This window comes from Eptesicus fuscus, chromosome 5 (assembly GCF_027574615.1).
Source record: "Eptesicus fuscus isolate TK198812 chromosome 5, DD_ASM_mEF_20220401, whole genome shotgun sequence".
In the NCBI taxonomy this organism is placed as follows: domain Eukaryota; kingdom Metazoa; phylum Chordata; class Mammalia; order Chiroptera; family Vespertilionidae; genus Eptesicus; species Eptesicus fuscus.
This window is the reverse complement of record NC_072477.1, coordinates 36821384-36847287: the sequence shown is the minus strand read 5'-3', so window position 1 is coordinate 36847287 and position 25904 is coordinate 36821384. Positions and strand designations below refer to the sequence as shown.

Sequence of the window (25904 nt, the reverse complement as noted above, 5' to 3'; positions counted from 1 at the left end):
TTTCTGATTTTTACTTTTCCCTTATTCCAAACTTCTATTCTGCTATAAACATATCAATCCCTAGGAAAGAGGCTTCTTTTTTCCTCTTCTATGCTATTTTTTCCAGTCCTTTTTTTGTACCCTAAAAGAGAGCTAGTAACTACAAATTATAGAGAATTAACTGTTTTTCTTTTTTTTAATGTATTGATTGATTTTAGAGGGAGAGAGAAGCAGCGATTTGTTGTTGCACCCATTTATGCATTCAATGGTTCTCCTTGTGTGTGCCCTGACTGGAGATTGAACTCACAACTTTGGTATCAGGACGATGTTCTAACCAACTGAGCTACCCTGCCAGGGGAACTGTTTTGCTTTTAAAATGTTCTTTCTTATCAAGTTAGAAGGTAGGATTTATTTCAGGTTCAGCTCTAACTCTTAGACCAAAAAGTGCATTTGAAATAAGAGTTAACAGAATAGTGTTTATGAGGGAATTGGTGTAAAGAGGTGAGATGCAGATGACAGTTTTTTTTTTTAACCTTTCACCTTACTTGTAAAGTACTTATTTCAGAATTCATGATTATTTTACTGACATCATTTTTACTGATGTTAAAATGTTTTCTTATTATTAGAGTTGTATGTACTTCTATTTTTAATAACACATTTTTCATAATATTTTTTCTGGTTTGCTCTTCTAGGAAATGATGACAGAGAAAGAAAGAAGCAGTGTGGTTATAGCAAGAATGAAAGATCGGATTGGAACATTAGAAAAGGAACATAATGTATTTCAAAACAAAATGCATGTCAGTTATCAAGAGACTCAACAGATGCAGATGAAGGTATATCTTCATTCTTTGAAAACAAAGTGAAGTATTTGCATTGATTTAATTTAATTAAGTGCCTAATATGGTAAGGCTCTATGCTGGGTTATGGTACAGTGGTAGTTAAACTGGCTGCCTCCTTAAGTAAACAACTTTTGTATGTGGGGATGAGGTAGGGTGCTGGAAGCTGACAAGTAAATAATCCATTATAATAGTGGTGTAAGCATTGGGTGCTTTGGAACAATGGAGATGGGAGATGGGGAAGAGAAGGAATGATAGGGAAGACTTGTTAGAAATGATATTCAGATGGTTGAATTTTTTGAAACCATTAGGCATGGTCAGCTACTAGTAAGAGGATGAAGGAGTGGGCACTGGGTATAAGGTTTTTACTTTGTGTGATTCCTTAGTTATATCTCTAGAGATGATGATTCATTGGGTCTATATTGGGGCTATTTGAGCTTTTTAATTAGTGTACTCCAGTGTTTCCAATACAGAATGTTTGGAGATAGCAGTTTGTAAGAAATAAAACTTACGTTATTTGGGAGTCAGGGCTGGAATGTAGAAGAGAAGATCTAGAGAAGTAAATAGAGGTCCTGTCTTAACCTTTTGCACTCGGATGTCGAGTGTGACTCGACACGGTTAGCATCAGTAGCAGCTCGTATGTCGAGCCACACTCGACACGTAGTTTCACTGCGGGGGGAAGAGGGATTTTTGTCTATTTTTCCAGTATCTTTTCTTGTTTTCATTAGCATGAAAGGACAAGTAAAATGTAAATGCCGTCTCAACTGATGCCAAAAAAGAAAAAATGAAAAACCAATAATGCATGTGAAATTTATTAGGAAACTAGTACATGATCTTGTTGGAGAATTCAGAGATGGTACACTAACTTCCAGGGGTAGATTATTATCCACTAACTTAGAGCAACGTTTAGATGGAAAGCTCCATATAATCACACCTCACCCTAACAAAAAAACACAAAGATTGTGTTGTTTGTTCTAACAGAAAAATCAAAGGAGGAAGAAGAGAGACGATTTATATTTGCAAAACATGTGAATGTAAACCAGGTCTTCATGTGGGTGAATGTTTCAAAAAATATCACACCATGAAAAATTATAGAGATTAAAATTACTCTTTGAATGTATCAATAATTTGAAATATAAAAAAAATCCAAATAAATAAGTTTGTATGAAAAGAAACTCCAGTTTTTTATTCTACTGCCGCGCTTTGTAAAATCTGGGGTATTTAAAAAATTAAATCCCGAGTAGAATAAAGGAATTGAGAAAAAAGCAAGTGAGTGCAAAGGGTTAAAGGACCTTGTATAACTGAGATTGGGGAGCCAGTGAAATTTAGCAAACCAGAAGTGTTGATGCTGGAGGAATTAAAAGGCCAGACTTCCCAGACATAGGTGGGAGTGAGGCTCTGGGCGTGCCACTGAAAGAAGCATTTTCAGAAGCCCCCATGGGAGGATGTAATGTGGAAGAAGGTTTTATTGGGGTAGAGTTATATTTCTCCAGTTCCAATATCCCATTTCTCCCATGCCAGTCCTGGAAGAGGGGCAGCTGGGAGTTCAGCAGAGTCAGAAACAAGGCCAGTGTCCAAAGTTTCTGTTCATTGTTGCAGCCGGTTGTGGTTCAGCATTCAGACCAGATTATAATACATCAGTCCATGTGTGGAATCCAGCATGGCCTTGTGCCATGTGGGTACAGCGTAGCCTCCTACAGCTGGAGTCCCCAGAAGGCTGGCATGTGTGTGAGAGAGAGAGGAAGGGCTGAGCTTTCTTTGTTTAGAAGTTTATATATTTAGATTTCCCGAGCTTGCAGTAGCCACGCTCATTCAGGTGTGATTGACAGGCAAGTATTTTTCCACTTCACTCAGACCTTACTGGGAATGTGTCTAAACTACCTTTCTCTAGTCCCTTCTCCAGTCAGTGAGCTGGGAACAAACTTGGAGTATTAAATGCAGCTTTTTGGCAAAGCTGAACAAACGTCATGCCTATACTATTCGATTTCCCCTTTCATTCCTTTCATGTTAAATAACAATCAGGTTATTAAAATGGCATCAGTGTTATAATATTAGTATTTTAAATTATTACTCCGACAGTATTGTGGAGAATGGAACAAAGGATAGATCTTTTGGAAAGCTTTGGCAGGAAACCAAGAGAACAAAGTTCTGAAATCAGATGTTGACAATGGAAAGATGAGTTTGAGTGATTTAAAAGAGTAGATAGAGCTTAGTGATAGAGTGGAGGAGAGAGGAGGAGAGAAATGATAATGAAGGATAATCCTACAGTTTTGGTTCTGTCTCTTGTTCTTACTTTCACCTGTCTTCTATCATTTAAGAAAGTTCAGTTCTTACTGTATATATCTTTTCTCTGTATCATCCATTTTCATGATTCCAATTAGGTCTAGTTCAGCGATTTTGTTTTTTGTCTTTTTTTTGAGATTTAAATATCTTTATTGCAAATAAAGAGGGTTTTGGAGAACATGGTTTGGGTCTGCTTGCCAAGTGGGCTTATAATACCCTCTTAATTGAACTTCCTGAACCAGTAATTTTTTGATATTATTATCATTGCTGGCTGATGCTTCAGTTTGGAAGCTCTTATCATCACCTGTCTAAAATCATACTCTTTTGATCAGATTGTTTTTGTTTTCCAACATTTTGAGGCATTATTATTACTCTTCAGTCCTTTGACTTTTCTCCCTTGCTCAGTCTATAGTTTATTCTTAATACCTTAATAGATACTGTATTTCTTATTACTCTTGCATTTAATTCTTAGACATTACCTTAGTTTAGTATTTCATACTGTTGCCGGTGGAAATGGGGTCCTTTCACAGAGTTGCAAGAAAAGCATTTCAGGAGACCCATGCATGGGAGGATAAGATGCAGTGGTAAGGTTTATTGGGTTAGAAATAGAAGGCTGCCCCCAGGTTCCTGATATCTCATCACCAACCGTCCCCCTGTGAATAAAGTTTAGCATTGCCTTCATCAAATCCAGGAAAATAGCTAATGTCCAGAAATTCTGTGTCATTTGTTTAGTCCATGTCAAAACTTAGTCCAGTTCGACTTACTGTCCCTGTCTAGCTAGCATAGTCTCTGTTCCTGTCTGCACTCCATTTGGCGCTGTGTTGCTTTACCCAGGCTAGCACTTGGTGCCTGCACTTAGAGTGCCCGTGCTGGCTGGCCTCCTGCAGGCGGCTGCTATGCCCACATGGCTGCTGTGGAGAGAGAATGCATGAGCACATGAATGAATGCATGTTATGGGATCAGAGAGAGAGACAGACAGATTGAGAGAGAAAGAGAGAGATTGCCTTTAAGCTCAGATTGTTTTATCTCTGATTTGGGAAGGACCAGGTGCTCTTTCAAACCAACCCTGTTGGTGCTGGGTCCTCCCCCTAACTGATCCAATTTTTAGTTCTTGCCTGTTTCTGTGTCTCTTATCCAATCAGATCCTTTTCCCTGGTAAGGTAGCTCCTCTCCTTTATGGTCTCCATCTTGGCTCCTGTGCATGCCTGAAAGTGGAAAGATCTTCCCTTGTACCATCTTGGCTTCTACTGAGCATGTGCCCAGTAGAGGAATTTCTTCTTTGTTGTTTTATTCCTTCCCCCTTTAGTTTGGGAGAGTGTGCCAATTATACCCAGGGAAATTGGAAGCCAGTTCTTCCTCCCTATATGGGGCAAGGAGGGGTGTTAATCCTGTTGGTGGGGCAATACTTGGATCCCCTCAGTTCGAAGGCCGACGCTCTATCCACTGAGCGAAACCGGCTAGGGCTCTACTGCAAATTTTTAACTTATTCTTCACAGCTATCAAAGTCCAAATGTTTTTTATGGAATTACACTAATAGTGGAATAGTACAAAAGAAGTGAATGACTGTTATCAGGTTATTACCCCATCCACTGCTGCTTTTATGCTTTCATTTGGTCCAATCCTCCATCTTCCCATCCTCTAGTCATTTGAAATATTCTTTTCTGTAAGTCAGGTTATGGAAGAACTGATTTTTCCAGCCCCAGGTGATATTTTCTTCTTCTTAATTGCTACTTAATGTTGATTTAAAAATTAGCTAGGTACTTACAGCATCATCTTTTATTGAGGATGAAAGGTGTTGAAGTGATTCATCTTTTTTTTTTTTATTGCTTATAGAGGCCATGATATATAGATTCCATATAATAAATTCTCTGAAAAATAGCAACATACATTTTAATTTCTCTTAATTAAATAGATTTATTAAAAATTATTAAGATTATTTCACATATTAAAGTAAGATATGTCCTTATGGAGATATAAGAGTCAGTGTTCTTTATCTTTTGATTCTATAATTCCAAAATAAAAAATTAGAGGCCAGAATATTTTTGCAAATAGAATTTTGTGTAATGAATTTGCCATATATTTGGTTATGGCTCAATTTGCAATTTAGTATAAATGTATTGAACATATTTTCAACTTTAAAACTTGATTAATAAAATCTTTAAAAAATATTGTGTACATAAAATTGACATAGGATTAAGACAGGCTTAATTCTGTATGAGTCTGGGGTAGGAAAAAGATTCTAAATCATTTTTAGTTCTGAAACAGCATCTCTGTGTATTTATTTTGCATTTCAAATATGATAGCAGCTAGCATTTACTTGCATTTAAAAAAAATATTTTTTAATTGATTTCAGAGAGGAAGGTAGAGGGAGAGAGCGAGATAGAAACATCAATGATGAGAGAGAATCACTGATTGGCTGCCTCCTACATGCCCCCCACTGGAGACTGAGCCTGCAACCCAGGCATGTGCCTTGACCAGAATTGAACCCGGGATCCTTCATTCCACAGGCCAACACTCTATCCACTGAGCCAAATTGGCTAGGGCTACTTGTATTCTTTTTAAAAAAATATATTTTTATTGATTTCAGAGAGGAAGTGAGAGTGAGAGATAGAAACATCAATGATGAGAATCATTGATCAGCTGCCTCCTGCATGCCCCCTACTGGGGATTGAGCCCACAACCTGGACATGTGATCATGATCAGACTCTAACCCAGGACCCTTCAGTCTGTAGGCCAACGCACTATCCACTGAGCAAAACTGGCTAGAGCTCTTTGCATTCTTGGATTTCTGTGACAGCTGGTATTTGCTTTGCATTCATCACTATCAAAATGTAATTCATCTTTTAAATCCTGTATAATAAAGAGCTAATATGCTAATTAGACTTAACAGCAGAATGACCATCTGGACGACCATCCGGACAACCTTCCAGACGAAGCCAGGGCTGCGAGGGCCGGCTGAGGCTGTGGGGGGCTGCGAGGGCCGTCCAAGGATGGTGCAAACTTTATTCTTAATGTTTTTTACGTTCTCTTCACAATAAAGTGTCTTTTAAATGTTAGCTCTGGCAGCCCTCGCCAATTTGGCTCAGTGGATAGAGTGTCGGCCTGCTAATCAAAGAGTCTTGGGTTTGATTCTGGTCAAGGACACGTATCTTAGTTGCAGGCTCCTCTCTGGTCCGGGCCCTGGTCGGGGCTTGTGCAGGAGGCAACCAATTGATGTGTTTCTCTCACATTATTGTTTCTTTCTTCTTTCCCTCTCTCTTCTACTCTCTCTAAAAATCAATGGAAAAATATCCTCAGGTGAGGATTAAAAAAAAAGTTAGCTTTGGCAGTCATTGTTTTCTACATCTTATGTTTATAAAATAATTTTAGTTCCAGCAAGTTCGTGAGCAGATGGAAGCAGAGATAGCTCACTTGAAGCAGGAAAATGGCATATTGAGAGATGCTGTCAGCAACACTACAAACCAACTAGAAAACAAGTATGTTTCCAAATGCTTTATTTTTAATTGAATGGCAGAGTATTTTCTTGAATCTTCAAAGTGATGTTTGATAGTGATTGGTTAGACTTTTGTTTTTTATATTTGTTTATAAAATCAGTTAATTTTAAAAAACAATTCTCTTGCTCTGTGAAGAACCTCTTCAGCTAAACTACATGATAAATACTGTACCTCCAATGGAATGGTATATAAATTTATGAGACTGAAGTTTTAACCTTTTGCACTCGGATGTCGAGTGTGACTCGACACAGTTATCATCGGTAGCAGCTCGAATGTCGAATTGTATTGAATGTATCAATAATTTGAAATATAAAAAAATCCAAATAAATAAGTTTGTATGAAAAGAAACTTCAGTTTTTTATTCTACTGCTGCGCTTTGTAAAATCTGGGGTATTTAAAAAATTAAATCCCGAGTAGAATAAAGGAATCGAGAAAAAAGCAAGCGAGTGCAAAGGGTTAAACCATCTATCCCCCTTAACAGTAGTTATCAAATTTCATAATTCTGAAGAGCATCTTGGCATGTTAGTTGAAAAAGCATATTCTTGAGTTCGATCCCTAAAAGATTATGATTCGGTGCTCTAAGATGGAGCCCAGGAGGGTACATATTAAGTCACATTCCACTGATAGTTACGTAGTTGGCTCTGATACTTTGAGAAACAGTGCATTAGAGAAGACTAGTAGCATCCTTACACAGACTGAATCCTAACTTTGATTTTATTACATTTTTCAGAATATCAGTTTGAGGGTGACAATGTTGATTATGCTTATGAGTGTGGTCATTTATTTTCTTGATTATATTATAGTGATTTTAGAATTTGTATAATTGTCATCAGAATGATTCAGAGGTTACACTCAATATGTTTTGCTTATTCTTTATATGAGTCAATAATAATGGGAGGTTCCTAATCTAGTTACTGTTTTCAGGCAGTCTGCTGAACTAAATAAACTGCGCCAGGATTATGCTAGATTGGTGAATGAGCTGACTGAGAAAACAGGAAAGTTGCAGCAAGAGGAAGTTCAAAAGAAGAATGCTGAGCAAGCAGTTACTCAGCTGAAGGTGATATATTTCCACCCATATTTATCATTTCATAAATAATGTACACATTCAAATCAGTATCCTAAATGTATATAAAAGGTTGAGATATGTAGTTTGAGGCTGAATGGGACCTGTAGTACTTTGCCTATATACATGTGTATGCACTTATGTAAGAATTAAATATAGGCTTAAGTTTGAAGTTAAAGACTGTTTGAAGAAATGAAAAATGAAATGAGCTGATTGATAGGTACCAGTTGTACCGGTTAATAATGCGGATTTTGTAATCAAAGAAAACATGATAATCTGTACTAATAATAGAGGAATATGCAAATTAGCCAGGATGCCGTAACGTTATGACCGTTCAGCAGGGTGGGCGGGGCTGTGGGGTCGTGGGGCAGGACTCTGGGTCTGGCATGATTTTGTTCCACCCAGGCAGACTCCCCTGTGTCCCCGCAGCCAAATCCCGATGCGGACCTGGGGTTTACTAAACTTTACTGGAGCTACTCCCCGCACCCCCACCCCCTGCCCCAGTACCACGCTGTCCACAGCCAGGGCACCTTGGCAGCCTGATAGGCGGGCGGTGGGTGAGAGCCAAGTAGGGTGGGACGGCAGGGAGCCATGGAGGGGCGGGGCTGTTGGAGCCAAGTTCCCGGGGGTCTGAGGAGAGCGTCTGACATGAGCCTGGACTGCAAAGAAGGAAGAGGAAGCGGCCACGGGGAGCTCTTCCAATCCCCCTGCATGGACACCCTACTCCAGCCCCCAGTCCCCCGGGAGGGCCGGGAGGCTGACCGGACGGGCACAAGACCCAGCCTCAGGGGTAGCTGCAGCCCGCACCTTCGACTCTCGATCTCTTCCCCCGCCACCCCTGCCAGGGGCGCCCACAACATTGAGAACTAGAGGCCCAGTGCATGAAATTCGTGCCGGGGGGGGGGGGTGGTTGTGTCCCTCAGCCCAGCCTGCACCCTCTCCAATCTGGGACCCCTTGAGGGATGTCCGACTGCTCAGTGGGATCGGACCTAAAAGGGCAGTCGGACATCCCTCTCACAACCCAGGACTGCTGGCTTCCAACCGCTCACCTGCCTACCTGTCTGATTGCCCCTAACTGCCCTCCCGTGCCAGCCTGATCGCCCACAACTGCCCTCCCCTGCTGGCCATCTTGTGGTGGCCATCTTTGACCACATGGGGGCAGTCATCTTGTGTGTTGGAGTGATGGTCAATTTGCATATTACCTCTTTATTATATAGGATTATATAGGATTTGTCTTGCTGGTGTGTATATTGTTGGCATTTACACATATGGAAGTTTGTTCTCTGGATATGGATAAGTAGATAATGACACTAAAGATTAAAGTATTGTGCTATACCTCAAATTACAAATTATAGGTACCTACTGAAATTTAGCAATAAAGATACCATCATATCTTTTGAAAGCCTATTAGCTCATAGAAGCTTAATGGAAAACAGATTACAGCTAAGAGGATCAGATATATACATAGTAGCTATAATGATCCACTAGCACAAATATTGTTTTGAAATAATTTCCAATCTCTAAATTCTGTATACAGGTGGTGGGGGTGGTGGGGGCGTAGAATGGCTGTGGCTGATAATATCCATGCATATTATCAGGCTAAACATATCTGCCTATCTTATTAAAATGTAGGAGACTAGTTGTTGGAATAAGCAGTTTTATGATACAACAGTAAAGGTAGAGGATACTTAAAAATAAATGCAATCCTGTGTTTGTGCTGATTTATCCATTCTCCAGGTTCAATTACAAGAAGCTGAGAGAAGACGGGAAGAAGTCCAAAGTTATATCAGGAAGAGAACAACAGAGCATGAGGCAGCACAGCAAGGTAAGGGGAAGAGGTAGTCATGTAAATTTAGTATATAATTCTGGATAAAATTTTCTCCCCTTTCCATACTGTAGAGACAGTATGTAATTTGGCATTTTGGTTATAGTTCAATAAAAATAGCTTTTAAAGCACCTTTATCATTCCCTAGGGTTTTACAGATAAGCACTCTAGCTCTGGTCATTGGGGCTCAGCTGGTTGGAATATAGTCCCTACACCAAAAGGTTGCAGGTTCAATACCTGGTTAGGACTGGTATTGAAAGAAAACCGATTGATTTTTCTCTCTCACATTAATGTCTGTCTGTCCGTCTGTCTGTCTGTCTCTTTCTCCCTCCCCCGTCTCTAAATCAATTAGCATGCCCTCAGGTGGGGATTTAAAAAAAAAAGCAGTCTAAAAGCTTTGTCTGAAGCATTAAGTCGCAAAAAAATTATATAGTCCATAATAGGGTAATGCAACCCTTGCTCTGTGTTTCCTTTCTGTAGTTATTTATTCCTTTTGGTTCTTTGATCAACTCTTCATTTGATTTTTTGTTTCTAAGGGTCTCACTTCCTATATTGTGAAGAGAAAAACAAGATCATTATTATTCCAAGTAGTTGATTTAAAACTCCCTAGTCCTTAAATACTTTCACCTCTTTATTCTTAATTTTATAAATATATATGGGAGATAATGAAGCTTGTGTGTTACTTATGTCTCCACTACTCATTTTCTTATATAATTTTATAATTTGGGTCTTTAAAGCTTTGGTTTCTTTTGATTTCTTTTTTCTCCCCAAGTATTTCCCTTTGGTTCAGTGTATAAATACTAGAGGCCCGATGCACGAAATTCGTGCAAGGGGCTCAGCCCTCACAGCCCTGGCTTCATCTGGAAGGTCATAGGGATGGTCGTTTCTACGCTTTTATTATTATAGATACTCAAGATATTGAAGCCCTATTTCTTTATATGTAAAGTTTATATTTATGTTAAGATTCATTAGCTTATTCTTAAAATTAATATTTTATATTTAATCAACAAAGCACACATGAGTCTTGCTAAAAGAATTGTAACTATAAACTTATATAACTGCCTGGCCGGCATGGCTCCGTGGTTGAGTGTAGACCTATGAACCAGAAGGTCACCTTTTGATTCCTGGTCAGGGTGCATGCCTGATTTATGGCTTGAGGGCGTGCAGGAGGCAGCTGATCAGTGATTCTCTCTCATTGATGTTTCTATCTCTCCCTCTCCCTTCCTCTCTGAAATCAATAAAAATATATATAAAAAAAAACCCAAACAAGATCAAAACTATATATAACTATATGTAACTATAAATAACTAGAGGCCCAGTGCATGAAATTCGTGCACGGCGGCGGGGGGAGGGGTTGTCCCTCAGCCCAGCCTGCACCCTCTCCAATCTGGGACCCCTTGAGGGATGTCCGACTGCCCGTTTAAACGGGCAGTCAGACATCCCTCTCACAATCCAGGAATGCTGGCTCCCAACAACTTGCTTGTCTGCCTGCCTGATTGTCCCTAACTGCTTCTGCCTGCCAGCCTGATCACCCTCTAACCACTCCCCTGCCAGGCTGATCGATGTCTAACTGCTCCACTGTCAGCCTGATTGCCCTCAACTGCCCTCCCCTGCAGGCCTAGTCGCCCCTAACTGCCCTCCCCTGCCGGCCTGATTGCCCCTAACTGCCCTCCCCTGCCAGCCCGATTGCCCCTAACTGCTCTCCCCTGCCGGACTGATCACCCCTAACTGCCCTCCCCTGCTGGCCTGGTTGCCTCCAACTGCCCTCCCCTGCAGGCCTGGTCACCCCTAACTGCCCTCCCCTTCAGGCCTGGTCCCTCCCCTGCAGGCCTGGTCCCTCCCAACTGCCCTCCCCTGCTGGTCTGATCGCCCCCAACTGCCCTCCCCTGCAGGCCTGGGTCCCCCGCAACTGCCCTCCCCTTCAGGCCTGGGACCCCCCAACTGCCCTGCCCTGCAGGCCTGGTCCCCCCCCAACTGCCCTCCCCTGCAGGCCTGGGTACCCCCAACTGCCCTCCCCTGTTGGCCATCTTGTGGCGGCCATCTTGTATCCACATGGGGGCAGCCATCTTTGACCACTTGGGGGCAGCCATCTTGTGTGTTGGAGTGACAGTCAGTTTGCATATTTGTCTTTTATTAGATAGGATAAAACTGTTCTTTGATCTGAAGCAGTTCCTTTTGCTTTTAGTCTTTTCTATCATAACTTACTTTTGTTAATATAAGTGACTTTTTAATGGAAAGTAACTGCTTTTTAAAAAAATTAAATTTATTGGGGTGACATTAGTTAATAGGGTCGTATAGGTTTTAAATGTACATTACTATAATAAAATATGTATATTGCAATGTGTGCCCACCACCCAAAGTCAAATCATCTTCCATCACCATACATTTGGCCCCCTTTACCCCTTACTACCCCTCACCCCCTTCCCTCTGGAAACCACCATACAGTTGTCTGTCCGTGTCTCTTGAGTTTCAGTTTTATGTCGTACATATGAGTGAAATTATATGGATCTTAGCTTTTTCTGACTAACTCATTTTGCTTAGCATAATATTCTCAAGGTCATCCCATGTTGTCACAAATGCCAGTATTTCATCTTTTCTTATGGCTAAGTAGTATTCCTTAGTGTGTGCCATGTCTTCTTTCTCTACTTCCCTGTTGAAGGACACTTTGGTTGTCTCATGTCTTGATCACCATGAATAATGCTGCAGTGAACATAGGGATGCATATATCTTTGTGAATACTAGTAAATGTTTTCGAGTTGTTCAGGTTGATACACAAGAGTTTTTTGAGGAACCCCCATACTGTTTTCCTTTTCTCCACAACCTCTACAACACTTGTTATTACCTATCTATATATATAAAAGCCAAGCAACCAGAATGATGGAACGACTGTAATGACCGGTTGCTATGATGTGCATTGCAGTGGCCAGACGGCCCCATCAGGGCCCTGATCAGCCCTCCTCAACCTCCCATGGTCCCTCCCCCTGGCTGGTCCTGCCCCCAATCAGCCCCTCCCCCCAATCAGGGGTGGGGCCAGCCAGCCAACCCTTCTGTGGCCCCTCCCCCTGCCGGCCTGGCCTGATTGGCCCCCATCGGGGTGGGCTGGCCAGACCCCACCTGTGTACAAATTAATGCACCAGGCCTCTAGTCTTGTTGATAATAGCCTTTCTAACAGGTGGTGTCTCATTGTAGTTTTGATTTGCATTTCCCTAATAGTGAAGTTGAACATCTTTTTATATTTTTTTAATTTAATTTAATTTTATTATTTTTTTTTATTGAGGTATTATATGTGTACATATCTTACCATTACCCCCCCCACCCCACACCCATACATGCCCTCACCCCCCAGAGTTTTGAGTTGAACATCTTTTTATATAACTGATAGTTGTCTGTATGTCTTTTTGGGAGAGGTGTATATTCAGGTCCTCTGCTTATTAAAAAACTTTTTTTAAAATTGATTTCAGAGAGGAAGGGAGAGGGAAAGATAGAGATAAAAATATTGTTACTGGGAAACTCCTGGGTGGGCTCAGGCTGCCCATTGCTGTGTCCAATAACAAAGGGTTGAATCCTATAAGGCGTTTATTGAGAAGGCTAGCCAACCAAGAAGACAGGGTACCTACAAGCATTCAAATCCTGTCTTACAGCAAGGTGCAGGGGACAGGATTATAAAGGGGCATGAGCTATAATGAGGCTAGGAATGGAATGCAGTTACATGCAGCCCTGGAGGTCCGTAGACATCAGCTATTGTCTTTAGTCATCAGGTGATGAGATGATGTTTTGACTCCTGGTGGGTTGGTCTGACCCTGCTTATCGGTTCTGCTTGCTGGATTCACAGCCAAGTCACCTCCTCAATTGCTTTGCACAGGCCTTGAAAAAAGGAAACTTTAAGAAAAACTTAACCCCCTATTCACATATAAGAAACTTAACCCCCTATTCACATAAGTATATGTGTTCTAAAACTTAAAATAATATGATTATTTTTCACATTAATTCAGGTGCTCTATCAGATTATAAGTTCCTCTCTCAATATCAGTGATGAGAAAGAATCATTGATTGGCTGCCTCCTGCACGACCCTATTGGGGATTAAGCCACAATCTAGGCATGTGCCTTGACCGGGAATCAAACCAATGACCTTTTGGTTCATGGGTTGACACTCAACCACTGAGCCACACCGGCTGGGCTGTATGAGTTCTTTATATATTTTAGATATTAATCCCTTGTCTGAGCTGTTGCTTACAAAAAACATTTCAACATTTCCCAATTGGTTGGTTGCCTTTTTTTTTTTTTTAATAGTTAGTTTCCTTTGCCGTGTAGAAGCTTTTTAGTTTGTAATAGTCCCATTTATTTTTGCCTTTACTTCCTTTGCCTTTAGGGTCAAATTCATAAAATGTTCTCTATGACTAAGGTCCGTAAGTTTGCTATCTATGTTTTCTTCTATTTATTGTAATTTATTGTTTCAGATCTTATGTTTAGGTTTTTGATCCATTTTGAATTAATTCATGTACATGGGGACAAATTAACCTAATTTCATTCTTTTGCATGTGTCTTTCAATTTTCCCAGCACCATTTATTGAAGAGGCTTTCTTTTCTCCATTGTGTGTTTTTGGCTCCTTTGTTAAACATTATTTGCCCATATACCTGTGGTTTTATTTCTGGGCTCTCAATTCTGTTCCATTGGTCTGTGTGTCTGTTCTTCTGCCAATACCATGATGTATTGATTATTGTAATTCTGTAGAATGTGAAGTCAGATATTGTGATACCTCCAGCTTCTTTCTTTTTCTAAGGATTGCTTTGGCTATTCTGAGACTTTTGTGGTTCCATACAAATCTTGTGATTTTTTTGTTCTATTTCTTAAAAAAAACGACATTGCAATTTATTTACTTATCGTTAATCTTCATTTGAGAATATATTTTTCATTGCTTTTTCAGAGAGAGTGGAAGGAGGGGGAGCAGAGAGAGAGAGAGAGAGAGAGAGAGAGAGAGGGAGAAACATGAATGTGAGAGAGACAAATTCACTGGTTCCTTCCCAAACCTGTCCCGACTGGGGGTGGGAAGGGAACCCTTGACTGGGAATCAAACCTGCAACCCTTTGGTGCGTGGGTCCGACACTCTAACCACTGATCACACCGGCCAGGGTGATAATGGGATTTTGATGAGGATTGATTAAATCTGTATATTGTTTTGGGTAATATAGCCATTTTCACAGTGTTGATTCTTCTAGTCCATGAACAGAGAATATCTTTCCATTTCATTGTGTGTTTTTCAATCTCTTTTAATAATGCTTTGTGGTTTTCAGTATATAGGTCCTTCACATCCTTTGTTAAGTTTATTCCTAGTTATTTTATTCTTTGGTTGCAATTGTATCATATCTCTAATTAAGCATATTATTTATATTTACACTGCTATTTCTTGATAGGCATCAGTTAACTTTCTGTCACAGGAAATGAGGGCTTAATACTCTCACACCATTTCTCTCACCTTTCCCTCATCCTCCTGATAAAGTTATGTATACTTTTTGATCATGTCAATATTCCTTGTTTACATCATTATGACTCTGTACTCAGTGCTGAGCCAAGAAAAATATTAAAACGGCAATTCTTTTCTTAAACAGTGTTTTAATTTTCTGGAGCTAATTATTGCTTTATGTTTTCAAGTTGCTTGATCTTTGTTTTACCATTTAAATTTTTACCTGTGGTTAAACTCCCTTTAACATTTTCCCCTCCCCTAGTCTATCAACATGTTAGATAATGGAGACCCTATCAGTTTTTCCTGGAGCTATCTGTCTGGAGTACTCAGTCTTCCTGTTTGAGTACCTTACTTTCTAGGTTTGCTCCATACCTATCTTCCTGAGACTTAGTTTTGTCTCTTTATCCTGTTTTTTGCATCTTGTGTCACCGCCATCTTTCTTGCTTTCCTCTCTCATTTAATAGCAAATATTTTAGTATCTTCACAAGAATAAGCCTTGAAGTACATATGTTTGTATATCTGAAAATGTTTTTATTCTTTCTACTTTCATGCTTGTTTTATAGTTTTACTAGATGTAGAGTTCTGGGTTGGAAATAATTTTCCCACAGATTTAACTTCTGTTGCTGATAAGAAATATTATGCTCTTCTGAGTTCTAAACCTGGACATTATTATTATGTCTTTAATTTCAGGAGCTCTTTTATGAATTGTGTTCCATTCTGATATTAGTATCTTCTTATGGAAGAAACATATAACCTTTCTTAAAACATATCTAATGCACACATATACACATTCCTTCTTCCCTCTATTTCCCTCTCTGTTCTTGGTGGTAGTCAACCATGTTCTGCCCGTGTTATCCCTTCTCCCTGTTTTGGACTTGATTGTGTTATGGAGCCAGGAGGCAGCTCTCATAATGCCTGGTATCATGATTTTCCTGAACCTTTCTAGGTTTCTAGAACCCTTTCCCTTTCCTCCAAGTTAGTGATCATCTCGCCATTCATTTTGTCTTAATTTCTTGTGATTTGGAGTTACATTTACTTATGATTGCATCAAGGATAGTTTCCCTCTTTCTCTCTCTTTCTCTCTCTCTCTCTTTCTTCTCTTCTCTTCTCTTCTCTTCTCTTCTCTTCTCTTCTCTTCTCTTCTCTTCTCTTCTCTTCTCTTCTTCTCTCTCTCTCTGTCTGTCTTGGGGTTATTAGAAGAGAAGCAGACAGAAAATTTTTACTTCATCTTACACCAGGACATTTGTCAGCTTTCAGCATCTTTCTCTGCTTTCCAGGTAGAAGAGTACAGGGAATTTAGAAGAAATTCACTAAATAACTTACTAAAGTACTTATGAAAAGGTGTTGGAAATCAAGAAATGCTATAGCCCTGGCCAGTGTGGCTCAGTTGGGCGTCGTCTCATACACAGAAAGGTTGCCGGCTCAATTCTAGGTCAGGTCAGGGTACATGCCAGGGTTGTGGGCTCAATCCCCGGTAGAGGGCATGCAGGAGGCACCCGATCGATGTTTTTGCTTCCCCAGTGATGTTTCTCTCTCTAAAAAAATCAATAAAAAAAATGATATAACAGTTTTAAACATCACGTACTGTTCAGTTAACACATTTATTGAATATGTACTGTATGTCAAGCATTGGTCACAGCTCTGGATTCAGAAAAGGTAATCTCTGATTTCAAAAAGCTGGGTGAGAAGACGAATTAGTATCGTGTGGCAGGTACTGTGATTAAAAGTAAGCACATAGGCTGTTCATATGCAGGCAGGAAGGAGGGAGCAGAAGAGACATTCAAGGAGGGTTTTTCAGAGGAGATAATGTCTACACTAAATAAAGATGAGTATCAGTAACTAGGAAAGGAAGAGACCTTTGTAAAACACAATGCTTTGTTACAGATTTACAGAGTAAATTTGTGGCCAAAGAAAATGAAGTACAGAGTCTGCATAGTAAGCTTACAGATACCTTGGTATCAAAACAGCAATTGGAGCAAAGACTAATGCAGTTAATGGAATTGGAGCAAAAAAGGGTGAATAAAGAAGAGTCTCTACAAATGCAAGTTCAGGTATCTAGTTTCCTCTCTTTTAAAAAATAAAGGTGGGCAGGAATTGGCTGTATCTGAATAGAAGAGGGAGGATAGTCTGCCTTGTCCTAATTCTGGAGTGGTGATGAATGATTAAAACTTAATCTTTGAGCATTTGTCACAGTATGGTGTTTTTGAATATATACTTAAAGATGTCCTCACCCACAGTCTTAGGCTTTTTGTATTAGATTAGGAACAACACAACATATTCTTAATTTCTACCTTGTAAATTAACTCGTTTAGAAGAATGCCTAATCATTATTGTTGTAAAATGACGTCTTTTGGAATCAAAGAATGCCTTTCTAAAAATAAACACATGTACCTGTAACTCTATTTGTTTGTATGCATTGGTATATTTAGTAACAGCACACTTTCCCCCCTCTCGTTTTTGGTTGCTGATTATGAAAGGATATTTTGGAGCAGAATGAGGCTTTGAAAGCTCAAATTCAACAATTCCACTCCCAGATAGCAGCCCAGGTAATGGTGCTCTCTTATTGTTTATCATTACTAATAGCTTCCTAGCTGTGTAACTAATTCTCTGAGTGCCTGTTGAGTGCTGAGCACTGGATTAGTCGTTGGGAGACTAGTCATAGAATCAGCGTTGATGATCCTGAGTGCTAAGCACTCTGATAATGATAATAAGAAACAATAAGAAATTCAAATTCAGCTAATTGAGAGGTGGGTTAGAGAGTTTTTGCCATAGGAAGAAAAAAAATCCACAATTCTGTCACAAAACAGGAGGAATTGGCCAAATGATGTCAAGAATAGTCATTTGTCTGTTAGAAGTGTTCTCTACTATTGACTAGCCATAAAGGAAAACTTTGTATTCCCTCAGGTGGTAGCAGTATGCTGATCATAACTCTCAGATTATATTTGCAAAAGGATCATTTTAAGATTTATATTTCAGTTTAGTGAGTGGAGGAACCTTCCAAAGACCTGTTTTTCTTTAGCAGCATTTTAATGTAACCCATCTAGGTATTAACTATTTTCTTGTTGAAATTAATGTTCAATCCAAAGAATTGACTATTTTTGAAATATCAAAGGAACAGTTAAAATACTCTTTTAAAAAATTTTTTTATTTTATTGACGTTTTACAGAGAGGAAGAGAGAGGGATAGAGAGTTAGAAACATCGATGAGAGAGAAACATCTATCAGCTGCCTCTTGCACACCTCCTACTGGGGATGTGCCCGCAACCAAGGTACATGCCCTTGACCGGAATCGAACCTGGGACCCTTGAGTCCGCAGGCCGACGCTCTATCCACTGAGCCAAACCGGTTTCGGCAGTTAAAATACTCTTAATGTGCTAATTTGGTTTAGCTTTCTACCATTTAATTAAAAAAAGGTGTATCTTTTTATTATGGTAGATATGTAGATATAGTCTTTGGAATATAAATAATAATACAGTGAGAAAAAAGAAAAAACCTCTGAGTATTTAACTTGTTCCCATTATATACATATTGTGAATTTTAATTCTTCAACTTTAAAATTCTAAAAATTGTTTGTAGAAAAACAATTAGCTTGGAATAGAAGTCACCTTTCTATATAAAACGTAGTTTTCACATTTAAAACTTGTTTTTAAAGTTTCAGGCAAATTTAAAGTCCTAAAACTTTGAGATAGCAAACATTTCCTCCCATCCTCACCCCCCATTTGCTTTCTTTGTAGAAACTGTAGCCTAAAATTAATTAGGAAGAATTATTTAATATAGGGAAGGATGTTTGTGTGTTTATGGATGTGTATGTATATATAAATTATCAATTCAAATTGGATTAAAATCCAAGTTATTAGCTGAAAGAGAGCTCTAGAAAATTTATCAGGAATTAAATACTTAGAGGATGCTATAAATACCTTTTAAAAAGTAAAGATGTGCATAAGTATTACCAAAAAGTTTAATTCTTACCTTAATCATGAACTGTATCATTTAGTTATTGGAAATCGTTACTAAGGAAAAGAAGTACAGGGATGAAAAAGGAACTTCATGGCTATTTTCCCGATGTTTTGTTTCTTTGTTGGTTGTTGTTGATCAAATTTGCCTTCAAAATAGTAGCTTCTATTTAATGAACATTGTTATGGGCTAGATGATACCTTAATAATTTTATATACTTTAATTTCTTTTAATTTTTAATGATTATTGTAAAACTTTTAAACTTTATCCTAAATGCTTTTATGTTGACACTGTTTTTCTTTCTTAGACCTCTGCTTCAGTTCTAGCAGAAGAATTACATAAAGTGTAAGCTTGCCTGTCTACATTTCTCTTATAATTGCTTAGTCACCATTAACTTATTACCTGTTAGATTCAGTACTTATGATTAAATTTATATTCTAACTTGTTCAGAAAATGCAACTAAATTTGGAGCAACTCTCACCCTCTTGCCTGCCCCCCTCCCTCTCAATGATTTGGTTCCTGAAAAGTTAAACGTTCTGTGTTTTTGTCTTTATCATAAAAAGATTTGGGGAATTTTTTTCATTTGGGCTTGAGCATTTATGTGGGAGAGGTAATTATGATTTGAGATCAGTGGAAGTTAGTTTTTGTGTCTAAGTAGTTGCAGGTACTCTGTATCTAACTATACGGTGGTGGCCAAAACAAAGTTCTGTGTTTTTGTGTAATTGAGTTCAGAAGCCCTCAACTCAGGTTTTGTTTTTTGTATAGTAAATGTGAAAATTTATTAAAGAACAAGTACAGACTCCCACATGGGGAGGGAGAAAGAGTCCTCTCTAAACTCAGGTTTAGACATTGCTAGGCTTGTGAGCTTAAAGAAGTTACTTATTTTACCTCAAGTTTTAAAATAGGGATAGGTATTTTAAGGAGCTGTAGTGCGTATGACAGTTATTCCTACACTGAAAGGGGATTACAGAAATGAAAGGTACAGTTTATGTGAGAAACTGCTTTGATTTGAGGTTTGACGTCTGATTATTTATTGAATGCAAATGTATTTCCCGTTAAAGGATTGCAGAAAAAGATAAGCAGATAAAACAGACTGAAGATTCTTTAGCAAATGAACATGATCATTTAACAAGTAAAGAGGAGGAACTTAAGGTACAGTAATTATTATAAACTAGGGGCCTGGTGCACAAAATTCGTGCACTGGGGAGGGGTCCCTCAGCCCAGCCTGCCCCCTCTCACATACTGGGAGCCCTCAGGGCATGTCCTACTGATGGCTTAGGCCCGCTTCCCGTTGGGAGCGGACCTAAGCCGAAGTCTGGCCTCCCTTTGTGGGAGGCAACCGGGCTGATAAGGGGAAGGTGCCAGCCCCATCACCCTGCTGCTGCATCTGCCAAGGTATTTTCATCAACATGGACTCTAGTCCCTTCACCATGAAAAAATGACAACTTTCTTTAGGCATTTTCAAGATGTGTCTTTCATAGGATATGACATTTCTTTTTTTATTTTTATCCTCACCCGAGGATATGTTTCCATTGATTTTTTTCCCCCTTCCTTTTGATCCCAGGCTTGGCCCCTTCCCAAGCCTAAAGCCTCCACCCAGGCTTTAGGCTTGGGAAGGGGTCCCCCCCGAGGCACCTCCGATCGCAGGCTCGGTCCCTTCCTCCCCTCCCCCCCAACCCCTTGATGGCTGGCTGGGAGTGACCTGGGTGCTGAGGAGGTTCCCGGGACCCAGGCATGTATGCAAATTAACCGCCATTTTTGTTGGGTTAATTTGCATACTCTGATTGGCTGTGGGCGTAGCGGAGGTATGGTCAATTTACATGTTTCTCTTATTAGGTAAGATGGCGGCAATATTTTACAGTCATTGAGTTACCCTGATCTTGTAATCAGTATATGTGTTTATGAAGAAGAAAATACTCTAGCCCTAGTCAGTTTGGCTCAGTGGATAGAGTGTTGGCCTGTGGACTGAAGAGTCCCAGGTTCGATTCTGGTCAAGGGCACATGCCTGGGTTGCAGGCTTGATCCCTGGTAGGGGATGTGCAGGAGGCAGCTGTTCAATGATTTGCTCTCATCTTTGATTTTTCTCTCTCTCTTTCCCTCTCCCTTCCTCTCTGAAATCAATAAAAATATATTTAAGCCGAAACCGGTTTGGCTCAGTGGATAGAGCTCAAGGGTCCCAGGTTCGATTCCGGTCAAGGGCATGTACCTTGGTTGCGGGCACATCCCCAGTAGGGGTGTGCAAGAGGCAGCTGATAGATGTTTCTCTCTCATCGATGTTTCTAACTCTCTATCCCTCTCTCTTCCTCTATGTAAAAAATCAATAAAATATATTTAAAAAAAAATATATATATATTTAAAAAAGAGAAAATACTCGAATTCATCTGAAAAGTGTCTCTTTTCTAAACTACAAAATCCTTTTTAGCCCTCTAAGAGGAAAAGTTTAAAGTTTTTTTTCTCACATGATATAATTGACAATAATTTGGGAAATATGTTAAACAACAGGAATTGATGGTTTTTCTTTCTCATTTAAGAAATTATAATTTGAGACGTTTGCTTTGAGAACTGTGCTTAAGTAGAAGAGCATTTTACAAGCTTCAAAGTCAATTATATTAAGTCTTACTAATTCTATTTTTCCTTCTTGTTCTAGGATATACAGAATATGAATTTCTTATTAAAAGCTGAAGTGCAAAAATTACAGGCCTTGGCAAATGAACAGGTGGATCTTTATTGCTTTTTAAGCATTTACCTCAGAATTTCAGTTTGTCTATACTTATTTTTATTGGTATTGCAAGCTCTAATTTTACTCATGTAGACAGTAAATAAATATAATGGTTAATTGGGTCTGGCTCATGGTATGTTGTTGAAAGCCTTTTCTATTTTATATGCCTCTCACAACCCATCTATATAGTAATTATTTTCATGTTGAAATTAATGTTCAAGCCAAAGAATTGACCACTTTTGATATATCAGAGGAGCAGTTAAAACATTCTTAATGTGTTGGTTTGTTCTAGCTTTCTACCATTTAATTAAAAAAGGACATATCTTTTTATTAGGATAAAGGTTGATCAATAAGTACAAAATATTGGATAGCAAAATGTATTGATATTGCTTTAATTTTACTTCAAATATATAAAAATGTAACTTTTTAATATGTAAAAATAAGTAAAAAAATAATTTAGATTACTGCCTGAGAAATGACATAATTCTTATCTCATTCTAAACACAGGCTGCTGCTGCACATGAACTGGAGAAAATGCATAAAAGGTAATTAATGTATTGTTGAACATGGAGTCATTCATACATTTATGTCCAAGTGTAATTACAGGAAATATTGCTGCTTATAACATAGTTGTGCACATAATTTATGTACACTTTCTCAATATATTACATGTCTTAATTGATTTTTTTCTCATAGTATTCGTGTTAAGGATGATAAAATAAGACTGCTTGAAGAGCAGCTACAGTGTGAAATTTCAAACAAAATGGAAGAATTTAAGGTGTGTGATTAAGCTTGTCATCTCTGCTTTTTTTGAACAACCTTTAAATAGTTTTCAGTTGAAGTGAATCTAGAAATACAACTTTTATGTGTAATGACTCTGAAACAGTGTTTCTAGAGTTTATTTGGGGACTTATACAAGCAATGCATTTTATCAGATTCCTCTTGCCTAGATAATCTTATTTCTACTTGTAACAGACTCTTGAAATTTGTTTTGCTCCAGCCTTTTCTCTACAGTTTTCAGTTGGTAGTTTGTGATGGTTCTGTCTGCCTTTGTTGTTGATGCAGTGCTAGTTTCTGGTCTGGCAAACCAGCTTGAGTGCTGTACAGCATTCTGATTCCCAGGGTGCATCTCTGTGTAGTATGATTTGCTTCTTGGGGGCTTTTATTTACTAGTACTCACTTAATGAAAGTAGGGTTTCCCAGATTCCATTGGCACAAACTGTTCAGCTCTTAAAAATACACATGAAAGCAGTTCAAAGCACAGTGTTAACAGTCTTTTGGGATAAACTACATGACTGAAATAGGGGGCTCAGTAGAATTTGTTTTAGAGATTATTATACATGTACTTTATACTAGTACTGTATTCCTGTACTCTGGAATGTATTCATTAAAACTGGAAACTGGAGCCATGTGAGATTTGCGTTCTTATGTACATTAGTATATAATTCACCTGCCACTTTATTAGTACTTAAAGCAATAATATGGGTTTGACATTTTTTTAAAAAACTTACTCAAATTGTTGCATTGTTACCTTTTCTTAATAAAACAGTAAATTGAGATTCTTTCTTCCAGATTTTAAGTGACCAAAACAAAGCATTACAATTAGAAGTTCAGAAGCTACAGACTCTTGTTTCTGAACAGGTAAGGTTTTTCATGAGCCTTTCTTCTTAAATAGTAACCAGTTCATTTACTTTGAAAAATATTGATTGTATTTTTATTGTTCTTGTGCTTACCAAATATCCAAACTAAGGAAAATATAACTTTTCTTCCTGAAAGGAAGTTAATGCTAACATGCTTATGAGCATCCCTCCTCCCACCCAAAGGAAAGAAAAATGTAATAGTATGCATAAAAAGAATGTTTTAAGTTATTTTGATGCATTTGGTTCTGAGGATAAAAGTCCTCAGACTTGGAACTTCACATTCTCTAAGGCATCATGGTTCCCTAAAAGGAGAATGGGTTTGGCTCAGCCAGTGTTGCTCAATGGTTAAGTGTTGACCTATGAACCAGGAGATCATGGTTCGATTCTCAGTCAGGGCACATGCCCAGGTTGTTGGCTTGATCCCCAGTAGGGGTTGTGCAGGAGCCAGCTGATCAATGATTCTCATCATTGATGTTTCTATCTCTCATTCCCTCTCTCTCCCTCTCTTAAATCAATTAAAAAAAAAAAGAGAGGGAGAGAGAGAGAATGGGTTTGAAACCTAATACCAGCACTTAATGCAGTGATGTTGATCAAATTGCTTAACCTTTCTGAAACCTCTCATCCCAAGTCTTTCACATTTTATTTACATCATAAGCTTAGTAGATTTAAATGGGTAAGTTTATGAATAGTGATTAGCCTAGTTCTTTGCATATAGTAGTTATTTTAAACCTCCATATCTTTCCCTTAGAATATTTGTTTTTTCCAATCTCATTTCCACCCCATACTGCCATCATACTTTTTTCTATATTTATAGCAAGCCATCAAAACTACAGCAGCCTGAATAAGCATCCTATATAATAAAAGCCTAATATGCTAAGTGTCTGACCGTTCATTCGACCAGTTGCTGTGACACGCACTGACCAATGGGGCAGATGCCCTGACCTGTAGGTTAGCTTGCTGCTGGGGCCGGCCGATCAGGATGGGCGAGATGGGCCGGACATGCCCTGGAGAAAAAGTGAAACAAAATTTCATAGTCACATTTTTAAAATTTATTTAAAAGAATTATTTGATAAGTGTGAAAACTCATTATGGTACTAACTTAAGATTTGCTCTTTGGTAATTCTTAGAATTTTTCTCTTCTCTTCAATATTTATTTTAAAATATTGTACAAAGCATATGACTGGTGTTACGTTTTTGGTTGTAGTTCCTGTCTTACTTATCTCATCTTGGCAGACCAAAGAACCACCTCTTTGACTTTTTTCTGGCCATTTCTTTGTTATTGCTAATAAAAGAAGAGATAAAGATTAGTATAATGTTTTTTCATTTTTACCTTTCTTTAACCCCTTCCTACCCAGCAGTCAGAATTCCAAGTGACAGTTGAGAGATGAACAGTTCAGTTATTTAAAAAAAATGTAGTCCTTTTGCCCCATGGATTTTTATCCTGGAGGATAAGATTGACCTTATTGAAACAGAAACCAACAATGGTGCCAGGTTGTTGTTTCTTAAGGTGTAGGAAGCAGAAAGACAACAAACACCAGGTAAGGGAAGCTGTTTATACACAAAAGAAGTGAAATCTCCATTCATAGATGATGCAAATAAATCAGTTACAAAATCTCATTTATTCAGAATAAAATAAAACTTTTTGGGGATGAGGGTTCTTATATGTCCCCTTTTTTTTTTTTTTTGACAATATTGACTTTTTAGCAAAGGAGCAGCATGACATTTTATTTTATTCTAGTAGATTTTTAAGATTCAGTGATCAAGATTATTAAGTAAAAACTATGGGAGTAGGCAATTTTTACTCCTTGCCCTGATGCCTGGTTGTACTTTACTGAAGACTAATTTATTATTATATAAGATATAGTTTTGAAAGTCATATAGGGATGGAAAAATTGGATCAGATCAGATCAATAATCTATTAAGTAAAAATGTTAGATAGATGCTAATTGGGTCAGTTTGTACAATTGAATAGTGAATGAGCAATTGACCAAGAGTACTTGTTAAACTGTGACCTCCTTAAAGGAAATTTCACTTTATTAAATATTTACTAATTGAGTATATGCTAGAAACTATGCTACATGCTGAAGCTACAGAGATGGATGAGAATTGGTTCCTGTCTTCAAGACAGGCTTAGTGTGAAGATATATAACACAGAAAAATGTGATGAATAAAATTCTTGAACAGGTTAGGAGGAGTAGTAATGAATTCTATTTTGAAAGAGGGTGAGGGTGAAATGCACAGAGAACAGGGGACAGCTAAATGTGATTTTGAAAAAGGGCCATGAATTTGCCAAACAGCTAAAAGGACCATTCCAGGTCTAGTGGATACAGTATTAAATGTCATGGCAGTATACGGTTAAATTGGTATATTTAGAGCATATTAGAGAACTGCAAAGTATGAGGTGTAAGGAGTAGAGAGTCAGTAGGGCCTAATAATGAAGAACTTTGTATGCTGTGTAAGGACCATGAACTTGATTTAGCATATAGGTATGCCACTGAAGGGTGCTATAAAAATAAATAAGCATTTTGTCTTGCATTTTAGATAGATCACTCTGGTGACAATGAGGTGTTTGAAATTTACATAGGGGAGAAGTATGTAGGACTAAAAGTAAAATACAACTGAACAGTTAAGGTGAAGATAACTTGGACT

At 38.5% G+C, this 25904-nt stretch overlaps 1 protein-coding gene across 7 annotated transcripts in view; it reads left to right on the top strand.

The window, feature by feature from the left end:
* KTN1 (kinectin 1) overlaps positions 1–25904 on the top strand; it is a 97215-nt gene that overhangs the window by 19814 nt on the left and 51497 nt on the right. For all 7 annotated transcript variants that reach the window (XM_028141688.2, XM_008139015.3, XM_054716039.1 and 4 more), the window contains exons 7-18: positions 672–812; positions 6468–6574; positions 7517–7649; positions 9393–9480; positions 16828–16994; positions 17421–17489; positions 19204–19241; positions 19958–20048; positions 21544–21612; positions 22123–22160; positions 22312–22393; positions 23188–23256. In XM_028141688.2, the coding sequence (XP_027997489.2) occupies positions 672–812; positions 6468–6574; positions 7517–7649; positions 9393–9480; positions 16828–16994; positions 17421–17489; positions 19204–19241; positions 19958–20048; positions 21544–21612; positions 22123–22160; positions 22312–22393; positions 23188–23256 (1092 nt within the window). The remainder of the gene's footprint in view (positions 1–671; positions 813–6467; positions 6575–7516; positions 7650–9392; positions 9481–16827; positions 16995–17420; positions 17490–19203; positions 19242–19957; positions 20049–21543; positions 21613–22122; positions 22161–22311; positions 22394–23187; positions 23257–25904) is intronic.